Below are 19,088 nucleotides of genomic sequence, written 5' to 3'. Positions count from 1 at the left end.
GCGGTCATCTGTCTCGCACCATATACACTCTACAGCCCCAAAGTCTAGATATGACACCAAGGACTAATTCACAGACTTTTCAAACTAAATGCAGAGATTTTTAAATAATGGGCCTTAGAGCTTCATCATATTATCTTCCTCTCAGTAACTCCTAATGTATATCGAATGATAGTTTTTCTTTTGCTGGTCAGCAATTCTGTTTCCTTCCAATGAAGTTGACTTTAATTCAGTCACAGTACTCAAAGTTCCTATGTTACCCTTGAAACGCTTAAATCTGGAATTCAGTTGGATTCCAAAAGATATGTAATGCTTACCTATAAAATATTAAAATGTACTCATTACCAAATGATGGATTCAAATTAATTTAAAAATTTTAAGTTTTTGAGAATTGTATTGATAAAATTCATACAAAGACAGTAATTGATGAAATGCCTAATTATTTTGTCTGGAATTTGTGTTTTTCTGTTATGTAGGGGAGAGGGTTAGGTTAAATCCTTCTTGAAATAAGACAGGGTAGGGGTGCCTGGCTGGCTTAGTCGGTAGAGCAAGTGCCTTCAAATCTCAGAGTCATGGGTTCAAGCCCCACATTGGTGTAGAGCCTACTTAAATTTTTTTTTTAATAAATTAAAAAAAAAAAAAACAGCCAAAGTCAATGTAAATCATTCAACAGTAATGGAATATGGTGTAATGAACATAGGTAATTAATTGGAAAACCAAGATCAAGTCTTAATTTCATTTTGGCTGGTGTGATTACATAGCCACTGAACACCTAGAAGCTTCTATTTCTCCATCTGTGAAAGGAGGATGGTACGGATGCCTTTCCTCATACTTGGTATTGTTATGCATTAAGGGTGAGCTGTTTACGAAAGTGTATTATAGTCTGTATTCTTACACAAATATTTTACAGCATATATGCATACGGTCTATACAGCTTGACTTTAACATGTAATTCAGTATTTGGGACTTTTAATAATTGAATGAAATTTTATCTGTCATAATACAGAAAGAGATATGTTGTCAAGCTTGCATTTTAAGTATAGTATAGTAGCAGAAGACAAGAAAATAGACTAGATTTGATAAATATGTCTTTTGCCAAAGTAGTAACACCACCACGAAAATGTGATTGAATTTAAATGTTAAGACCAAGCCTGATATGCTTAGAGAATTCTTGAAATTGATTCAAAATAAATGTTCAAGAAATAAGTTAGATTCAAGACATAAAGCATGCATTTGGCTCCAAGACTCCTAGAGCCTAAAAATTTTTTCCAGAAAGCATCCATTTTCTAAACACTTAATTTTTTTATTGTTTTAGGAGTGAGGGGTGGGGTTGGTTTTTATGGTTTGTGGTGGTGGTTGTTTTACCGTGGCATAAAGCCAAGTACTTCAGAAGTTCTTGAGTTTTTACCTGGACTTCTCACCTGGCTTCCCAGCAGCATCTCAGTTAAAATGTGTTAAAAACCATTCTCATCACCTGCTCTCCTATAAGTAAATGACAGCTCCACAGTTTCTGTTAATTATGATAAGGTTTTAATTGTAGCATAACTTGATAAATGAATACAGTGCTAGAAATTATATTTCCATCCTATCACAGCTGGAAATGGCAAAGAATTCTCAATCATCAATCAACTGAAGTTCATTTCAACTTAGTAGAAGAAAGTTTCATACACAGAGTCAGTGCCCATCCATTTTTTCCACTATACTTAGAATCATCCTAGTTTTGCCGTGCAAGTAGCGTGCCAAGTAGAAAGTGGATGTGAGGTAAAGGGGGATTAAGTATTTGCCTAACATTAATGCTAAGCTGATAAAGAATCTCCAGAGTTCTATCTCCTCCATGTACTAAAAACTACCTTTGTTGTTGAGCATTAGATCTCTGTAAGAGACTTTAAGGTGATTTGGAGAACTGAGCCATGATCTCCAGCTGCTACCAAAGTCAGCCCCACTCTGGGGAGGAGCAGATACCTTATTAGCCTTTACCTATGAGGAAGATTGCTCTCAAAGACAGTGAGACACAGGGAATCCATCCTGGGCTCAGTCATGCAAACGTATGTCAGTACAGGCTATCAGGACCCTCAGATCCATTTACCTGGACTATCGCCTGGCCTTAGCTTCTTTAGGTATGTACCTCTGAACAGTAACACAGGCTTACCCACTTACACTGAGATCCAAGCCCACCCACATCCTCCAGCTCGGCCTGAGCCCCAGGGACTATCATTAGCCTTTTCCTCTGGCTCTTTTGTATTTGGACGCCTGTCCTGATGAACTGTTTTTGTCTATTCCATACATCTGCTCTGACCTTGCATGCCCTGCCCCACAAAGCCCTGTACTACTGAGTCCAGAAATCAACACCAAAAGGCCGAAAGGAAATCTGTTAGAAAGAATGGACTATTTTAGGGTGTTCTTTTCATCAGATCACAGGAAAACTTTAAAAATAGAGACCTGTTTGTTAAGATTTACTGTGTTCCGGGCAGTATATTAGATACCTTACATAGTACATTTTCTCACTGTACCCTCATAACACCCCTGCAAGGAGGTATAATAAGGTATAATGCCCCCTTCTGTAAATGAGAAGCCTAGCAGAGTAGGGTTAAGAAATTTCCCCAGATTCTGGGGCGCCTGAGTGTTTCAATGTGTTAAAGCCTCTGCCTTCAGTTCAGGTCATGATCCCAGGGTCCCGGGATCAAGCCCCACATCGGGCTTTCTGCTCAGCAGGGAGCCTGTTTCCCTTCCTCTCTCTCTGCCTGCCTCTCTGCCTACTTATGATCTGTCAAATAAATAAATAAAATCTTTAAAAAAAAAAAAAAGAAGAAGAAATTTCCCCAGATTCACACAGTAAGTGGGACAAAATTAGGACTGAAATCTATGTCTGTTTGACACTAAAACCTTGGAATTTTTTTCTTCGGCAAGTGTGCAATAACTTGGGCAGAATGTTGTTATCATCGTTGTAATTGGATTTTTTTTTTTAAGATTTTATTTATTTATTTGACAGAGAGATCACAAGCAGGCAGAGAGGCAGGCAGAGAGAGAGGACGAAGCAGGCTCCCTGCTGAGCAGAGAGCCCGATGCGGGGCTCGATCCCAGGACTCCGAGATCATGACCTGAGCCGAAGGCAGCGGCTCAACCCACTGAGCCACCCAGGCGCCCCTGTAATTGGATTTTTACCAACATTTCTCAGACAACAGATATTACCTTGAGTGCACTGGGCTTGAGTTAACAGAATATTTCTAGATTCCTGCCATCAAGAAATCTGTAGTTTAAAGAGTACACGTGTAAACAAAGAATCACAATAGGATGAAGGTGGCATGTGTCAAGAGCAGCAGACTCACGGGAGAAGAAAGAAATATCTGCAGTCCATCTGGAAGAATCAGGGAGACTCCACAATAAGAAGTAGACTTTGAGCTAGACAGGAAGGATGAATCGGAATTTCCCAGGTAAACAAGTAGAGCAGGATTTGCAAAAAGGGAACGGAAGGAATAAGGGTAAATTTGGAGAAATAGCAGTAATGTAGTAATGCTATATTAGGAATACAGGGAGGGAGGGGCCGGAGTGAAAATCTAGGACCAGCTAGATCACAGACCAGAACTGCCATGCAGATAAGTGCTGGCTTTGTCCTCTACATGGTGTGAAGCCATTGAAGAAACCTGAGCAGACGAATGGTATGATCCCTGTCTCCTCTCTGATCATTGGTAACCATATAAAATATGGATTGAAGAAAAATTAGATGAGACTGAAGATAAAGGGGTAGTTATATTATTCCAGGTGATTGTTGTTGAAGGTCTTGATTGTTGTTGAAGCGCTTAAGACTGTGATGGGGGCAGGAGGTAGGGAGCAGAGAAAACAGACCCGACTAGGGAATGATTGAGCAGAGAGCAACATTCATTCACATTTGGGTAATTGCAAAACCTTTTTTCATCCCAGATTCTTGGTCTCTCTACCTGCTTTTCTCAAAATTAAAACAAGAGAAATAATTGTATTCAATTCATGACATGGCTTTTCATTTACTTCATGTAAGCAATCACTTTGCATGATTTTTTACGTTTTCACATCTGGATCATACAATGAAAAATTGTGGGGAATGCTCATAAATTTTATGAAATCTTTCAACTTCATCATGAAAACTTCAAAGTTAAAAACATATGGTCTATCCATCCAGCTCTTCTTGTATGTGAGCTTTTGATCTGGAATTTATTTCCAGTCAAGTTATAATGTAAAATCACAAGTAAAATCGCCATAGTTACCCCACATTACAACTTCTAACACCATCATGATATCACATTAGATATGATTATTCATTTCTTTTTTCTTTTCTGTTGCCTTACAGAACTCAAGAGTTGTGACTTATGAACTAATGCTTTTTTTTTAATCATGATCTTTTGTCTCATATATTTCAAAGAAAGGCAAAGCATTTTAATCAGCTCTGCAGAGAAATGGGAAGAATGGAAGTGGATTTTCCCTAGATTGATGAACATGTACACTCATACATGTATACACATTGATATGCACACATATAAATATATCTATTATACCAGTATGAGGCTTTATTGTATGTGGTAGACTCACGGGTACTAAAACTCACTGTGACCATTTTATCACATTAGTCATGAAAGCCAGAAATGTTGATGAATTTCCCTGTAATGTATATAAAAAGACAACAGATTAGTTTAGCCAGATGTTTTTAAACAATTTTACTGTTTGCTAAGTTAGAGGACACAGAATAGGAAATTCAAAATTTAGAAGGAAAATGTGGCTGCCTCTGTCGTATTAAGTAGTATAACAAATTAATTTTGCTAGCATAATATGCCTTGACAATTATTTCTAAAAATGTTCTAATAGTTCAATACAACATTTTATAAATATTTTGCTGGTGATGAGTCATTTACCATTTATATTATCATTTTCAGCATTTACTAGGTACATCTCTTTTCTCTTATCTTCACATCTTCATTTCCCTAAAATAAGAGAATACACTCCTCAAACTGTATAAAGTAGCTGCCTCAAATCATGATATTAACTTATGTGTCTTTAAGTCAGCATTCTCCAGAATCTAATTTAATTGAAATAGCTTTGCCTGTGTAAACTTCTCCTTTGTTTAAATAAGATTTCACTGTTTAGTTTTGCCTTAAGCAAATGCAGCCGTTTGTTTGTCCATAAAACATTAGATTAAATGTATAGACTAATATGAATAGCTTCTCATCATTCCACTTGGACCACTGGCAGTTGCCCCATTTGTAAGTACGTAGTGTATTATTTTTATTGAAAACCAGGGCTCTGTCTTCAGCCTGCTTTTGGGGGAAAATAAATTTTTGGCAAGAAAACCTATTGCTTTACCATTATCAATATTAAATTTGGAAAAGACTTCCTGAGATTTACTCTTTAGGTGCAATTTCTAATGCTTTTCATACAGTGAATTATGGAGATATTTGTTCGTAAAGTACACTGAGTCTTTCTCTTTGTTTTATTACTGGTTTCCAGTATAACCTGGCTATATTTGCTACCCTTAGAAAAGCTAAATATTTGGCACTTTATTAGAAGTAATGTGCAACAGATGCTACTGGGAGTTCTGGTTCATTCTTTCCAATCCAACCGTGGTTTACTTTCTGGTTTTCATTTTGATTATAGCAATTTAGAGGTATAATGCTTATTTTGTGTTTGTTTGTTTTCTGTTAAGGTTAACATGAGATCCCCAATGGAGAAGGCAAGTGCCATGGTATTCTTGTAATATGTGAATTTTTTTTTTCCCCTGTTCAGGCAATGCTGGATGTGGCTGCAAACCAGGGCTGGCTGGTGACAGCCCTGAATATCACCAATCTGGTTCAGATGGTGATCCAGGGTCGGTGGTTAAAGGATTCTTCTCTTCTTTCAGTACCAAACATAGAACACCACCATCTTCACGTTTTCAGGTAATAGTTGTAATTTCAATTTAATTGGCTTTTTTAATTTCAAAAATAATATTTTCTTTACATGTGTGGTCACTGGAATTTCATGTTGTGCCTAGGATATTGATTCTTTACAGCGAAAATGCCTGTTTCCCAGAGGGAGACAGGACCCAGTGATCTCAGCTCGAATTTGATCATCTACCACAAGCTGAATCACTATTCATTTTAACCTTCCCTTGTTTTCTGTTTGCAACATTACATTCATTTCCATGTTAACTGCATTTATTCCTTTACAATATCAGCCTTTATTTTGAAAGAAGTTATGAAAGTGCTCTGTGATCTAAACCAAAGTAAATGACCAGTTTCTAGTATTGCACCATAAATTTGAGGGACCTGAAATCCCCTGTCAGAGGTAAATTGTACATCTACAAAATGTCCAAAACTGGGTAGTTATATATACTAGCAGCCTGAGATAGAACCTGTACTAAAAAGAAGGGTTTCTATTATCATCAGATTACTTAACCTGTAGGTCCTGTGTACATAGCTGCAAATATTTTAGCAAGAAAAAGAACAGTACAGTTTACAAGTGTTTAAATGAAAGTGTTGGTTTCACACCAGTGTTGCACTTTGGTTGAGAGATACTTTGCAGCCAAATGTTGGTTCACAGTCATGTAGACAAACGGAACAATGTGGCTGTAGGTTGCCATCGTGTACCCATTTCTTCCTGTCAGCTGGACTAAGGGGTGCGCTCATTTGAAGCATCTAGATGCAAATGCCAACCAGAACCTCACACACACATGGGGGTCCCCTCAGAAAGTCCCTCATTTGGACTCAAGTGTACTGGGTTCCAAAGCAGTTATTTCCATGGTGCTTCAGTCCCCACCACGGGATGTCCTAGACACTAAAACGAACATTCAGAGAGTGAGCCACACCAGCAGCAGGTGGCATGAGGAGAAAAGTAGACACCACATATCTGCAGCTCAGTTTCAGGAACCCTTCCAATACGGTATTAAAAGTTACGGGAGTTGGGTTTCAACAATAAAGTAGGTACATAAGGGTACTTTTGTAACACAGCACGCAGATCTGTTACGGAAAGCTGCTTGGGGTCTAGATTTGATCCAGTTCTTTGCTGTCACCCTGAAAAGCACTATATTTATATGATTTCAATTGTATTTTTCTTCTTGCTGTATTAACAGGAAATAGAGAGTAAAATTTAGGTGGACTGTGCTCTTGGGGCTCTGCCACTATTGTGCTGAATTTCAAAGATTCCCAAAATTTGCTTTTAACTGTATGTTCCCAACAACTTAAAATGAAAACTTTATTCAAGTAATTGTGTTAGGGACACTTGCCTGCATCCATTAAAGAGACCTCCCAGGGCTTCAGTTCAGCGCTTGAACTGAAAATAGAAGCATAGAAGCACTATTATACATTACTAGTATACTAGTATAGTATACTATACTATACATAGAAGCACTAGTATACATTAGTGCCTTCCTATAGACACGCACCCCCTCCCTATAAACCCTGCGTGTTACTGAGCTCACATTTGATTTATGCATCTTATGTCATAATAGCCATACTTCCTTGGGTTGATGTATTAGACAATCTGGCTGATTTTAAAACTTAATGGCCTTTAAAAAGTTGGCTAGTACTCTTGGTTTTAAAAAACTGTCCTCATTAGGTAAACGACCAATGTCAGGAATTCTCATTTGCTCTATGAAAGAATTCGTTGGTTAATGCTGGTATTATTTCCCAGGAAATGGAGCCCAGGTATAAAGGGCGGACGTGGTGGGGGCCATGGCGTCATCGATTGCCTTCCGGAACTGATCCATGCCTGCGGAGGGAAAGACCATGTATTCAGCTCCATGATGGAAAATGAACTGCCAGCTGTGAAAATGAAGCAGGTCAGGCCATTGTTTCTGTGTTTCAAAGCTTCCTTATTCTGTCTGGGAAATTACACCAAGAGTTTTCTAACTTAAAGCATTGGTTTTGGGATCAGACTCACCTGGGTTTAAATTCTGTATGCCATTTACTGTGATTATGAACATGGACACATCATACCTGTCCCATGAAGCTTTATGAAAATGAAGCAGAATATTAGTATTTCAGCTGCCTTATGTACTTCCTAATATAGAACAGAATTTAATAATAGTATTAAAAATAGTTACAATAACAATAATTAGTAAGAGCATTGACATTATTGGAAGTTGATTCAGTATAATGCTATTAAACCAGCATAGAAAGGCCTACAGTAGCTTGTCTATCACTAACTAGACTGCATTACCCACTTGGTGTAAATTTCAGTTGGGTAGACTTTCATGCAGTTCCCTCACTTACGTTCTTACACCCTCCCCTTTTATTTTAATCACTTTATTGTTCCTAGATTCTAAAGTATTTCTTTAAGTAAACTTCTTATTTGTACACCATATGTCTTAGATAGAAAGCTAAATCTATGTTGTAAAAGACAACATAGGTCATGTCTCCAAACTGTCTTTGGAAAGGCCAAAAATATGAATGAACAATGCCAGAAATATTTGGCATATATAGACTTTTAAGTCTTAAGCGTTTTACCCTAAATGTGTCAAACATTCAGGATTTATAACATAATTAACATTGACTTGCAAATGCAGGTATTAAAGAAACTTCCAAACCATGTCGTTCTTTTTTTTTCCAATGGAACTTAGTTTTGAGTAACTTAGAAATAAGTATTACAGGCATTAAAGTCTGATTGTTCAATTTCTGTTGAACTCAAAATTGGCGCAAGAAACAACTTAAATATTCATAATAAATGCCTACCTTTCTAACTAAATTACCATCAAAATTATGAATAAAAACAATATATTTAAACCAAAACAAGGCTTCTGTTAGCAACAACAGATTTCTAACCTAACATACACTGATTTCAAGCCAAGTTTTAGATGTGATGAAAAATTAGAACATTGTTATAATTAGTTCAGGGAGAACTCAGAAGTAAACTTACTTAATTTATTTGCATAAATTGCCATTCTGTTATCTTTAAAACCAAATGCAAATTGGCTCAGTCTGATATGATGATGGTTATTTGGCTCAAAAGTGCTTCAATTTGCAGAGCAATCTGGTGTCGGCTCTGCAGTGAGGCGATCCCAGGTAACATACAAATCCTGAATTATTCCAGAAATTAGTATGTTTAAAGCATCAATTTAAGTGCTAATTGCAGGAGTAATGAGAAAAAGCAGTACGACTGTGAGATTTGCATCTTCTACCCCATCAGTATGCCTGGAACGGCTGCTGACTGGCAGAGGATTTGGCTGCTAATTAAATAATTGTATGCATGGCAGTGCTCTTGCCTGATTCAATAGATGAAGATTAATCCTCAGATAAATATGTTTGGCTGGTATTGAAATGTCTTAGCAGTTTCCTTAAAAATAGCTTAGTTTTTATATATATATATGTGTGTGTGTGTGTGTGTGTGTGTGTACACAACAAGGATGAATAATAATATCATGCTACAAAAAAGATCACATATACATAAAAACCAGATCTGATTTTTGGGAGCCTTGTAAAGTAAAATCCCAACAAGTTGCTAATAACTGAAAACACCTTTGGTAACTAATTTAATAGTACAAGTAAAGAAACATGGTCTTGCTTCGTGCAGTAAATGTTAACTTGTGTTGTCTCACCAAGTTAAATGCTTTACAAAAATTGTGTATTTAAGTGTCCCCTTCATCACTCTCCCACTCTGGCCAGGCTTAGGACATCAAGTGGTGTATAGCTTCTATACTCAGTGACTCTTGATTCTAGCAGGGGATAGGCCATCTGTTACCTCGAAGCACATGTAGACCATTCTGTAGCTTGGCTATTTCAAGATCTATTCCAGACATAATTTCAGATTCACAAGACAAGTTATAGGATTGCAGGTAGATTGAAAATTTGCATTAGATTTACATTTTTTGAATTCCTAAGGGGTAGTTTGATTCATCAAGGCTACTTCATTTCAATTAGGTACACTAGGCAGCACTGAAGTCGTAGCAAACAGAACATCAAAGCCTATGAGGAAATCTATGGTATAGCGTTAAGAAAGAAAAGAAAACACAAAATTAAAGTATTCATGCACTTTTAAAAACTTAGAAGCTAACAACTGATAAAACCAACCAATATATTGAGAAGTTTTCTTGACTGATAGTAATATTATAATTATAAGTGTTAGGAAAAGGTAACAGTGTTATCGGATAACATTAAGTTTATTTTGTTACCTCCTTTCTGTAGACTTAGAAATTCATTTGTCAAAGATGAGCACTTGCTGTATGCATACTGATTTCTCAAAATGCCTTTCAATTTAAGGAGCAAGAATAAAATTGGTAAAATATTTTCTATCCCTTTAATATGCATCATTTCAGTTGGTATTCTCAATGTAATGCCAAAAGCACATATTTATTTCTAGAAGGACCCTTACAGGGCTCCTTGTGATATACAAACATGTGGAAATGTTTTCCTCTCAGAATAAATTTGGAACCTAAACAAACAAATCATTTTGTACAGTCAGTAGTCAATGAGTGATGCTGAGTGACATCAACAATTGCATCACAACGTTTTTGTTTTTTTTTCAAATTGTATATCCCCCAGTAAAGCCCTCTGCCTTAGAAGTCATGTATATGTTACACCAGATGTTCCTCTAAAGCAGACCAGCTGAAAAAAAAAATTTTTTTAAGCTAACTGTTGAGTGTAGTCAGTAGCCCCTCAATATCTAGGCGGGATTTATAGTGAAGGAATCACATGACACGTTTAGCGAATGATTAATAATTTTTTAGTTGCTTTTAAAAGGACTTTAAACTACAGAGATTAAAAGCACACTATTTTTACCCACCAACAAATGAGTACAAGAAAAACTCAGAAATCTGAGTAAGGACTGTGGATTGTGTCAGTGTCGATATCCCGTATCAATATTGTACGTTAGTTTTGAAAAATGCTACCGTTGGGAAAACTGGGGAAACAGTGCACAGGATCTCTCTGTGTTATTTCTTACAACTGCCGTGGATCTAAATGAATCTCCAGACAAAGAGGTAGATTTTTTTCAAAGCACAGTTTCTTGATCACTGCATTTCCCATTAACCCTTTCTTACTATTTTTCTTCTGTTTTTTATTCAGGCGTGGAATTTCTTATCCCGCTTGCCAGTGATAGATGTTGGCTTAAGCGTTAAAGGCTGGTGGGATGACTCAGTGGAGGGACACGGTGAACTCTCTATCACAACGCTGACTTCAGACAAGCGAAATGACAACAGGTGGATCAGATTGCACGCTGATCAAGAGTATGTGCTTCAAGTCAGCCTGCAGCGAGTGCACTTTGGGTTCCACAAGGTATGGTGTTTGGTTTCCATTCTCAAATGCTTCACACCAGATCCCGGCATGCGCCGCCACACATAGCTTTTATATTACTAATGTGTCCGTGTCATTGACGAATCCTGCTTTCTCAACTGGCCTTAAGCAGCAAGAGTCAGTCTTCTGGAACCAGTCAGTCCTCATGGGCCACTTGTCAGCCCCAGAATATGCACCTTACATAATACTATCTTGCCTGGAGTCCTGTGTTCATGGGGTCTGTCTCCTCAGGCCGGCTGAATTTCCTGGGATTTGGAGTACAGATTCTCTGGCCCTACTTATCAGACCGGCTGCATCAGAATCTTGGGGGTGGGGGAGAAATCTCAAAATCTGTCCTGTACCCAGCACCCCAAAAGATTTTTAAGGTTAGAGAAGCACTGCCCATGGGCACTTTGAGACATAGAAACCACAGCTAGCTAGGTGCACAGGAGGGCAGAGCTTTCCTACTCAGCGCTGTGAGTTTGAATAAGACACGAAAGTATCTTATTCTATGCCTCAGTTGCCATATCTTCCTGCTTTCTTCACTAGAAGGCACACGAGAGAGCTTTGCCAGTGTTCATACAGGCAACAAATCTACAACATGCTTATTTTAAATTACTCTGGTCTTTTCTGTTACCTATGACACAGAAACTTAAACATTAGGCCGCCTAAGAATATTAATACAGAGCATGTGAGCAGATTGGTTTTTAGTACCATAATAATTGAAATAAGAAAGAATTTGTCTTCTGTGTCACCCCGTGCCATCAGGGGCACTCCCATATCTAAAATAAGTCCTCAGATGAAGGAGGGCACGTGATGTGATGAGCACTAGATGTTTTATGCAGATAATGAATCATTGAACACTACACCAAAAACTAAGGATACACTATATGTTTGCTAATTGAATTTAAATTTTTTTTTTAAAGATTTTATTTTATTTATTTGACAGACAGAGATCACAAGTAGGCAGAGAGGCAGGCATGGGGGTAGGGGAGGAGAGCAGGCTCCCTGCCAAGCAGAGAGCCCCATGCGGGGCTTGATCCCAGGACCCTGGGATCATGACCTGAGTTGAAGGCAGAGGCTTTAACCCACTGAGCCACCCAGGTGCCCCTGAATTTAAATTTTAAAAATAAAATAAAATAAGCCCTCAAGAATGAGGCTGTTGTTAATGACTGTCCCCTCTGTTTCAAAAACAGAGGGGGCAGGAGCTGTCTGTCATTACATCTTTTTAGCACTGTGCCTTTGGGTCCCATCTCATTTAATTTCTAATTCTAAAAATCAGTCAGTGTAAGTATGAACTGATTGGCCTCTGATAGTCCAGAGGTTTTAATATGAGCATTTTTAGATGACCTAATTTATCCCAGCTTACAAAAAAAGATAGTAATAATCATACAGATAAAATCATGGGAAAACAACTAAGATTTTTCTACCTTACCATTACTACTTAAAAATTATACTTAATCATACTAGACTTAATCATACTAGAAAAACTCTCAATTTGTTCTAAATGCTGTAAAAATGCATTGCTCTCAGACTCTTTTAAAATGTCTTAAGTGCAGCATCTCCCTCTAGAATATTTAATGATGTGTGATTGAGAACATGTCATTATTAGTAAATTTTATGCCATAATGTCATTGTCTTAAAAGAATCACTAAAATAATCTCATATTTCGTAAAATCCATCTACAGTAAAGACTTCAAGTGCTGCCATTATGGTGATGTAGGTTCTTGGATTGTGGTGATTAATGTATTTTACATATCACTTGGCTTAACAATTTCCCATTCCTCGAAGAAAGGATTTTTTAATATTGCCATATTAGAATATGTGCTTTTTTATGTGAGTTTTATTCTTGGGTCGAGGGAAAGTATTTATATTACATAGTCCATATTATCTTGAGGTCCAAGGTCTAGTCTTGATGTCTTTTTTCCCCTAGGTGTCAGTTTCTTTTGAATAAGGCTTTGGAAGATTTAGTTAGCCTGATTATATCTCAGTTCGTTCATCTGCAGTTGGGGTATTAATATCACTTATAAGAATGATGTGAGAATTTACTAATTTGATGATAAGATTCAGGGCTTTCTGTTCTAACTGAGCCAAATATTCTGGTGGTTATAGCCACAAAGTAGTATCTATAATGTGCTTCAAGATGCCTGAAAAATAGTAGGTGATAGCATATCAAAGACATCAAACCAGAAAATTTAAAACATCCCAGATAGATATACTGAACCATGTAGATTTATGGCCGTCAAGGAAAACAACTTAAGTCTTTTAACCACAACCAAGGGGCATAGAAAGTCTAGACATTATTAATGGTTTCTCTTTTTTTTTTTTTTCTGGTTTACAGGGAAAGCAAGACAGCCATGCAGTTACCCCCCGATTTCCCAAATTGAAAGATGAAGGATGGTTTTTGATACTAGGAGAAGTGGATAAGAGAGAGCTTATCGCTTTGAAAAGAGTAGGATATGTTCGAAATCATCACGTTGTTTCCATTTCTTTTTATACGCCTGAACTACCTGGAAGGTAAGCAGAACCTCACCACCAGAGTTCTGCAAGAATTAAAGATGTCTGTGGTTTTACGTTTTATTCTGTTTTCATGTTTTAGGTATATCTACACACTCTATCTCATGAGCGACTGCTACCTCGGCCTGGACCAGCAGTATGACATTCATCTCAATGTCACACCCGCGAGCATTTCCGCCCAGGTCAACGAGGAGGTCTCTGAGGCCTTGACTGACCTGGAAATGAAGTAATCTGATCTGAACAATCCATTGGAGAGAAGTGGTTAAGAAGTCTGGCTGGTCATTCATCTAGACGAAGTCCAATTACTTGATGTTTGCCTTGGTGGAATCAACTTCCGACCTCAAGACACCCAGGAAATCGACAGCGGCCGCAGTATTGACTCCAGTGACACAAGGCTAGCTGCGGTGCCTTTTCACAGTTGTTGCCTTTTATAGTGCTGTCTTCATGGGTTTCTTGATATGTGAAATGAACACGCATGTAGGAGAAACTTTGTGTCTGTTGAGATGAGATTTAACAATTACCCATCCAGTTTTGCATCTCACAGTGTAATGTTTACAAGAATGTTGGTTCATTTTTTTTCTAAGGGAAGCTACACTGAGGCGTGACAGTGTTAGGGTTTGTGGTAAGAGATTTCTAACCATGCAGCATAAGACACATTAAGATAAATCTGTATGGAGGCACATAATGTCGGTCGTTAGCAAAATTTATACTTGGATCACATGTAGTTTCAGAATTTCTTATAGTCAAAAATGTTAATAATATATGATGTAAAATTATATTGCAGAGCCCAATGATGATAAAGAAAACCGAATATACTGATCTTAGAAAATGTAGATACTGTAACTGGTGGAAATAAAATGTTGAGAGTGCCACTTCAACACAGACTGATTCGATTATCTCTCCTTCCTTCCCATTTATTCCCCCTTAGTCTTCTCTTCCTTTCATGACCTGTACTTCAAGACTTCACTTCCATTCTCTTTCTTATATATTTATTTACACAAGGAGAGAAGTGCAGTCTAATTCGTGTTGTAACATGGACAGACCACACAGTACTCTTCTTCATCTTTATACTTTCCAAGACAAGTCTGGGCAAACACAGAATATTTCCAACCCCTACAGGTAGGTTTTCACTTGCGATAAAGGAAGTATCTCTATGTCCATGTGGTTTCCATCATGAAAGATACCTTTTTCAAACTAAAATGTTGTTAGAATCCCATGTCCATGTAAGATACAGTCTAGTAGAATTATATTCTACCCTTGGAAAGTAATTTCAGTTGTTCCTGGTCCTGCAACGAATAGTTGTAAAATACTTTCCAATGTAACCACCTCAAGTACTAGAATTTAAAAGTTTTTCATAAACTAGAATATATTGCTTTTGTTTTCCTTTTCCATGCTGTAAAATAAGAATGAATAAAAGTGGGGTGGGGAGACCAGAGATGCACTTTACAGAATTAAATCCGAATGACTAATAGGAAGACATTGAAGTACAGTGGGTATGAGAAGTGTGAAGGGCTCAAAGTAATATGTGCTTTTCCTAGGATGGTTTATTTGCTAATGGAAGTTCATACCTTAACCCCTGTTTTAGTAGAATTAAATGAAAATGAAAGGTTATAGACAAATGGTCACCAATCTATGCAGGAAGCTGAGGAGGAACATTCTCCTAGTCTTCATGTTTATCAACATCATTCCTTTTTGTTGAAAGACCGTGCAGGTGTGGGGAGGTAGGAGGTCTGTTTCCCTGGGCCTGTGACACAGGACATAGGAGCAATAAGAAAGAATTTCTGTTCTGTCCCCCAGAGAGAAGGAAAAATGTGACCAATTAAATTCTAACTTTAAAAGTGGTCAGTTTGCAATAAGGTGCAGAAAACACTAGTGAGGCAAAGTGTGCTTGGATGGAAACATTCCATCCCAGTAAGTGACGAACGCTATTTGTCTCTGACTTTATTCTCACTCATTACTCAACCAAAATGTTAGTGTTAAGTGTGCATTCTAACAGGACATGTGCCAACATAATCAAACTAATTTCATATTCCATTTTATATTCCCCTGGATTTCATCAAGTTCAAATAATTGAAATGCCAGTCAGATACTCATTCTAGGTAGTATGTTGAGTACTCTGATACCCACATTCATCAGAAACATATCCTGCCCTTAAGGCAGCCTGGTGATGAAAAGACGTAAATAGTTATAATAAAAAGTAATTGCAGCAGTGAGATACTATTTTTTTAAAAATCACAAAAGAATGTAGGCTGGGATTTGAAGATGGTTAGAATTGTGAAGGCAGAGATGAAAGAACATTCCAGGTAGATCAGCATTAACAAAGGCTCTGAGATAGCCCCGCCTAGGATGTCTAGTTGGGCTGCCCTTTCAGAAACATGAAAGGAATCAGTAGGCAAGAAGGATGGAAAAATCTGGAATGACCTTGAGTTAGAGGGTAAGGACAACAAGTCTTATGTGTATACAGTATAATTCCTTGGCAGGTCACCACAGAAGATTATGACAATGGACATTCTGAGAGTGGAACAAAGATGAAGTGGAGGCATGAGCTAGCTGGGAGCCTGGGAAGGCACGCAACTGAGCCTTTGGTGGGTAATATGTACCGAATACTGACAAGAAGCCCAAGAAGTGAGAACCAAATCAAGGGTTCTGGTTCTGTGGATAGTAGGTCATTAATGGCTATTAAGAGAGTAATTTCAGCAAAATGGGGAAGGAGGAAGCTTAGATTGCATAAGGTAAGGCCTGAGTGGGCAATGAGAAAGGAGAGACACTAAGTTCATAGACTTCACTCTGCAAAGGTCTAATGAGATGAAGTGTGTGGTGATAGGGAAGACGTTAGTTGGTAAAAATCAGAAAACCTGTTTCCTTCCGTCATTTTCTCCTGCAACTCCCACTCCTTACATATACATTACCACCACTGAACTGAAGCTAAAATTCCTCACCCACGCTCCCAAAACTACTTGGGTTGTTCCTCAGACTTATCCCTGTTCTCCCTTAGGGCAACCTGGACTCCAGTTCTCTCATAAACAGGTCCTCCTATTTCTTGCTATGTTTAGGAACAATTGAAATTCAAGTGTCAGAAACAATCCCACATCCCTACAACCCCAACACAAGAATGCAGGACCTTCAAGCCCAACAATGAGTTGACATGGATAAGGAACCGTCCTCTGCCTATACTTCCCAAATTCCATGGTCAGCTTTTGGATGGGAAGGATACAGTGACGGGATATTTAATCACCAAAAATGATCTGTTTCCTCTTAACCTTCACACACACAGATGATGCAGCAGAGTGAAAATCTACAAGATAGACTCTCGTCCTCAAGTTTTGACATTCCCTTCTAGTATAGTAATTCAGTTGCATTAGAAAACTGCATGTCACTCCCCAAGCATGCTCTCCACACACACGACTCTAGTTACCTTGGAATCATTCTGACTCTCCTTTTCTCCCAACTCCCACCTAATTTTCCCAGAGACCCTTTCAGTTTTACCTTTAAAATCTATCCAGAATCCAACCGTCTTTATTGCTACCACCCTCAACTACACCACATCCTCCTGCCTGGCTTCCATGCTGCTACTCTTGCCCCTTATAACATTTTCTCTCCACAACAAACATCCTTTTTTGAAAGGTTTAAGTCTGATGATCAGTCTGCTCTGCCCATATCTTATAACACCGTTCCATCAGAAGAAAAGCCAGACTCTTCATAGTGTCTACAGGGTACTGCGTGGTCTGCGCCTCCTCCCCTAACTGCCCCTGACCTCATCTCATCACTCTCCCTCCTGCTCACTCCTCATCTACCACAGTGGTCACCTTACTGTTGGTGAACATCATGCACGACCTTTGCTCTTGCTACTCCCTCAGTCTCGACTTCTGTTTCCCCAGACACCCACAGGTCTAACCATCTTAGCTTAAATGGCAACTGCACGCAAGCCCACCAGTCTTCCCCATCTTCCTTTGTTTTTCTCCATTGTTCTTATCACCACAAATATATTTGGTTTTTGTTAGTCTCCTGACTAAGCTTTAGGAAGGCTGGGATTTGTGTTCCTCCAATGCCTGGTTACATTATCAGGACCTAGAACATTACCTGGCACATGGTAGCTGTTCCATAAATACTTGCTGAATGACTAAATGAACATGAAGACACGAGGATTCTAAAATATAGCACATCATTCTCTTCAGTTGACTCGTCTAGAGATTGCAACTACTCTCACAGATTCACCAAGAGCAGGGTACTTACCTGGACTTCTTATAACATGCCCACAGGGGAAAGGGATACTTAGGTTAGTTGGTAGTTTTATTGTCACGATGACTCATTATTTATGGAAAAGAAGAATGAAATATTTTTGTGTAACAATGGATCTTGGACATTAGAGCTATTTTAAAATTTCAAATTATCATAAAACCTTTCCAGCCTAAGGTTGTACTCTCTGTCTTCTCTCACCAGGTAGCTTTCTTTCCACCATCACTACTGCTAACTATTCACAGTGAAAGGATCCGCAAACAGGAACTCCATATGCTTGAAGAATATGAACTGATAATAACTGTGGGCCTTCTCTCTTTCAGAAATAATCCAAACTGAGTAGGCAAAGATTATTTCATGACCCAGTTTCTTTAAAGAGGAAAATCTAGGGGCATCTTGGTAGCTCAGTTGGTTAAGTGTCTGACTCTTGGTTTTGGCTCAGGTTATGATCTCAGGTGAGATCGTATCCTGCATCTCCCTCTGCTCCTCCCCCACCCCTCACTCGTGCTTGCTCTCTCTAAAATAAATAACTAAATCTCTTCAAAAAAATGAAAAAGAAAAACCTGAAAGAAGTTTTAAATCTTCAGACTGACTATTAGTAAATGCAAAAAAAATTTGACTTCCAAGATATGTATTAAGCCCTTAGGTTAGCTTTCTTAATCTGCTTTCAGAAATCTAAATTCTAAATCTAAGCAAAGCAAGGAGATAAAAATTTGTAGTTTAATGAGTTCTAGTTATATTATTTTAGGGTCCTCAAAAATTCTGAGAATGATTATTGATTCCAGGTTGTCCAGGAAGCCTGATGTTAAGTAATGGAGAGCGGTTGCAGTGACTTCTAGAAAGTTATTCCCACAATTTCAGCCCCGGCTCTTTCACTTTTCATCATGAGCATTCTGTATTACCCCTGGGGAAAAAAAAATTCTTCAAATTTGAGGCTTTTAAAGGAGATTTCAGGGATTCCACTTTGCTTGAAAATTCTTCCCAAGTCTTTTTCATGTCAATTTGAGAAGGATCTTGAGGTACTATTCTGAGGTTGGATCCAGTCTTACCCAGGGTTAAGATTTAGGCCCAGACAGCTGCATCTGAATGGATATTTAAATTTTTATTTTTAATTCTTCAACTAGCCTGTGA

At 38.1% G+C, this 19,088-nt stretch overlaps 1 protein-coding gene across 2 annotated transcripts in view; it reads left to right on the top strand.

Moving 5' to 3' along the window:
• The window catches only part of ASCC3 (activating signal cointegrator 1 complex subunit 3), a 340,635-nt gene extending 326,036 nt beyond the window's left edge, over nt 1-14,599 (top strand). For both annotated transcript variants that reach the window (XM_032858205.1, XM_032858204.1), the window contains exons 38-42: nt 5,746-5,897; nt 7,630-7,777; nt 10,998-11,207; nt 13,546-13,721; nt 13,804-14,599. In XM_032858205.1, coding sequence (XP_032714096.1) covers nt 5,746-5,897; nt 7,630-7,777; nt 10,998-11,207; nt 13,546-13,721; nt 13,804-13,951 — 834 coding nt within the window. In that variant the 3' untranslated portion in view covers nt 13,952-14,599. The remainder of the gene's footprint in view (nt 1-5,745; nt 5,898-7,629; nt 7,778-10,997; nt 11,208-13,545; nt 13,722-13,803) is intronic.
• Nucleotides 14,600-19,088: the final 4,489 nt, after the last annotated feature.

Source organism: Lontra canadensis, unplaced genomic scaffold, assembly GCF_010015895.1.
Source record: "Lontra canadensis isolate GAN:19392208 unplaced genomic scaffold, GSC_riverotter_1.0 scaffold14, whole genome shotgun sequence".
Lineage (NCBI taxonomy): Eukaryota > Metazoa > Chordata > Mammalia > Carnivora > Mustelidae > Lontra > Lontra canadensis.
The sequence above is the reverse complement of the archived record's forward strand: the minus strand, read 5'-3'. Positions and strand labels throughout refer to the sequence as shown.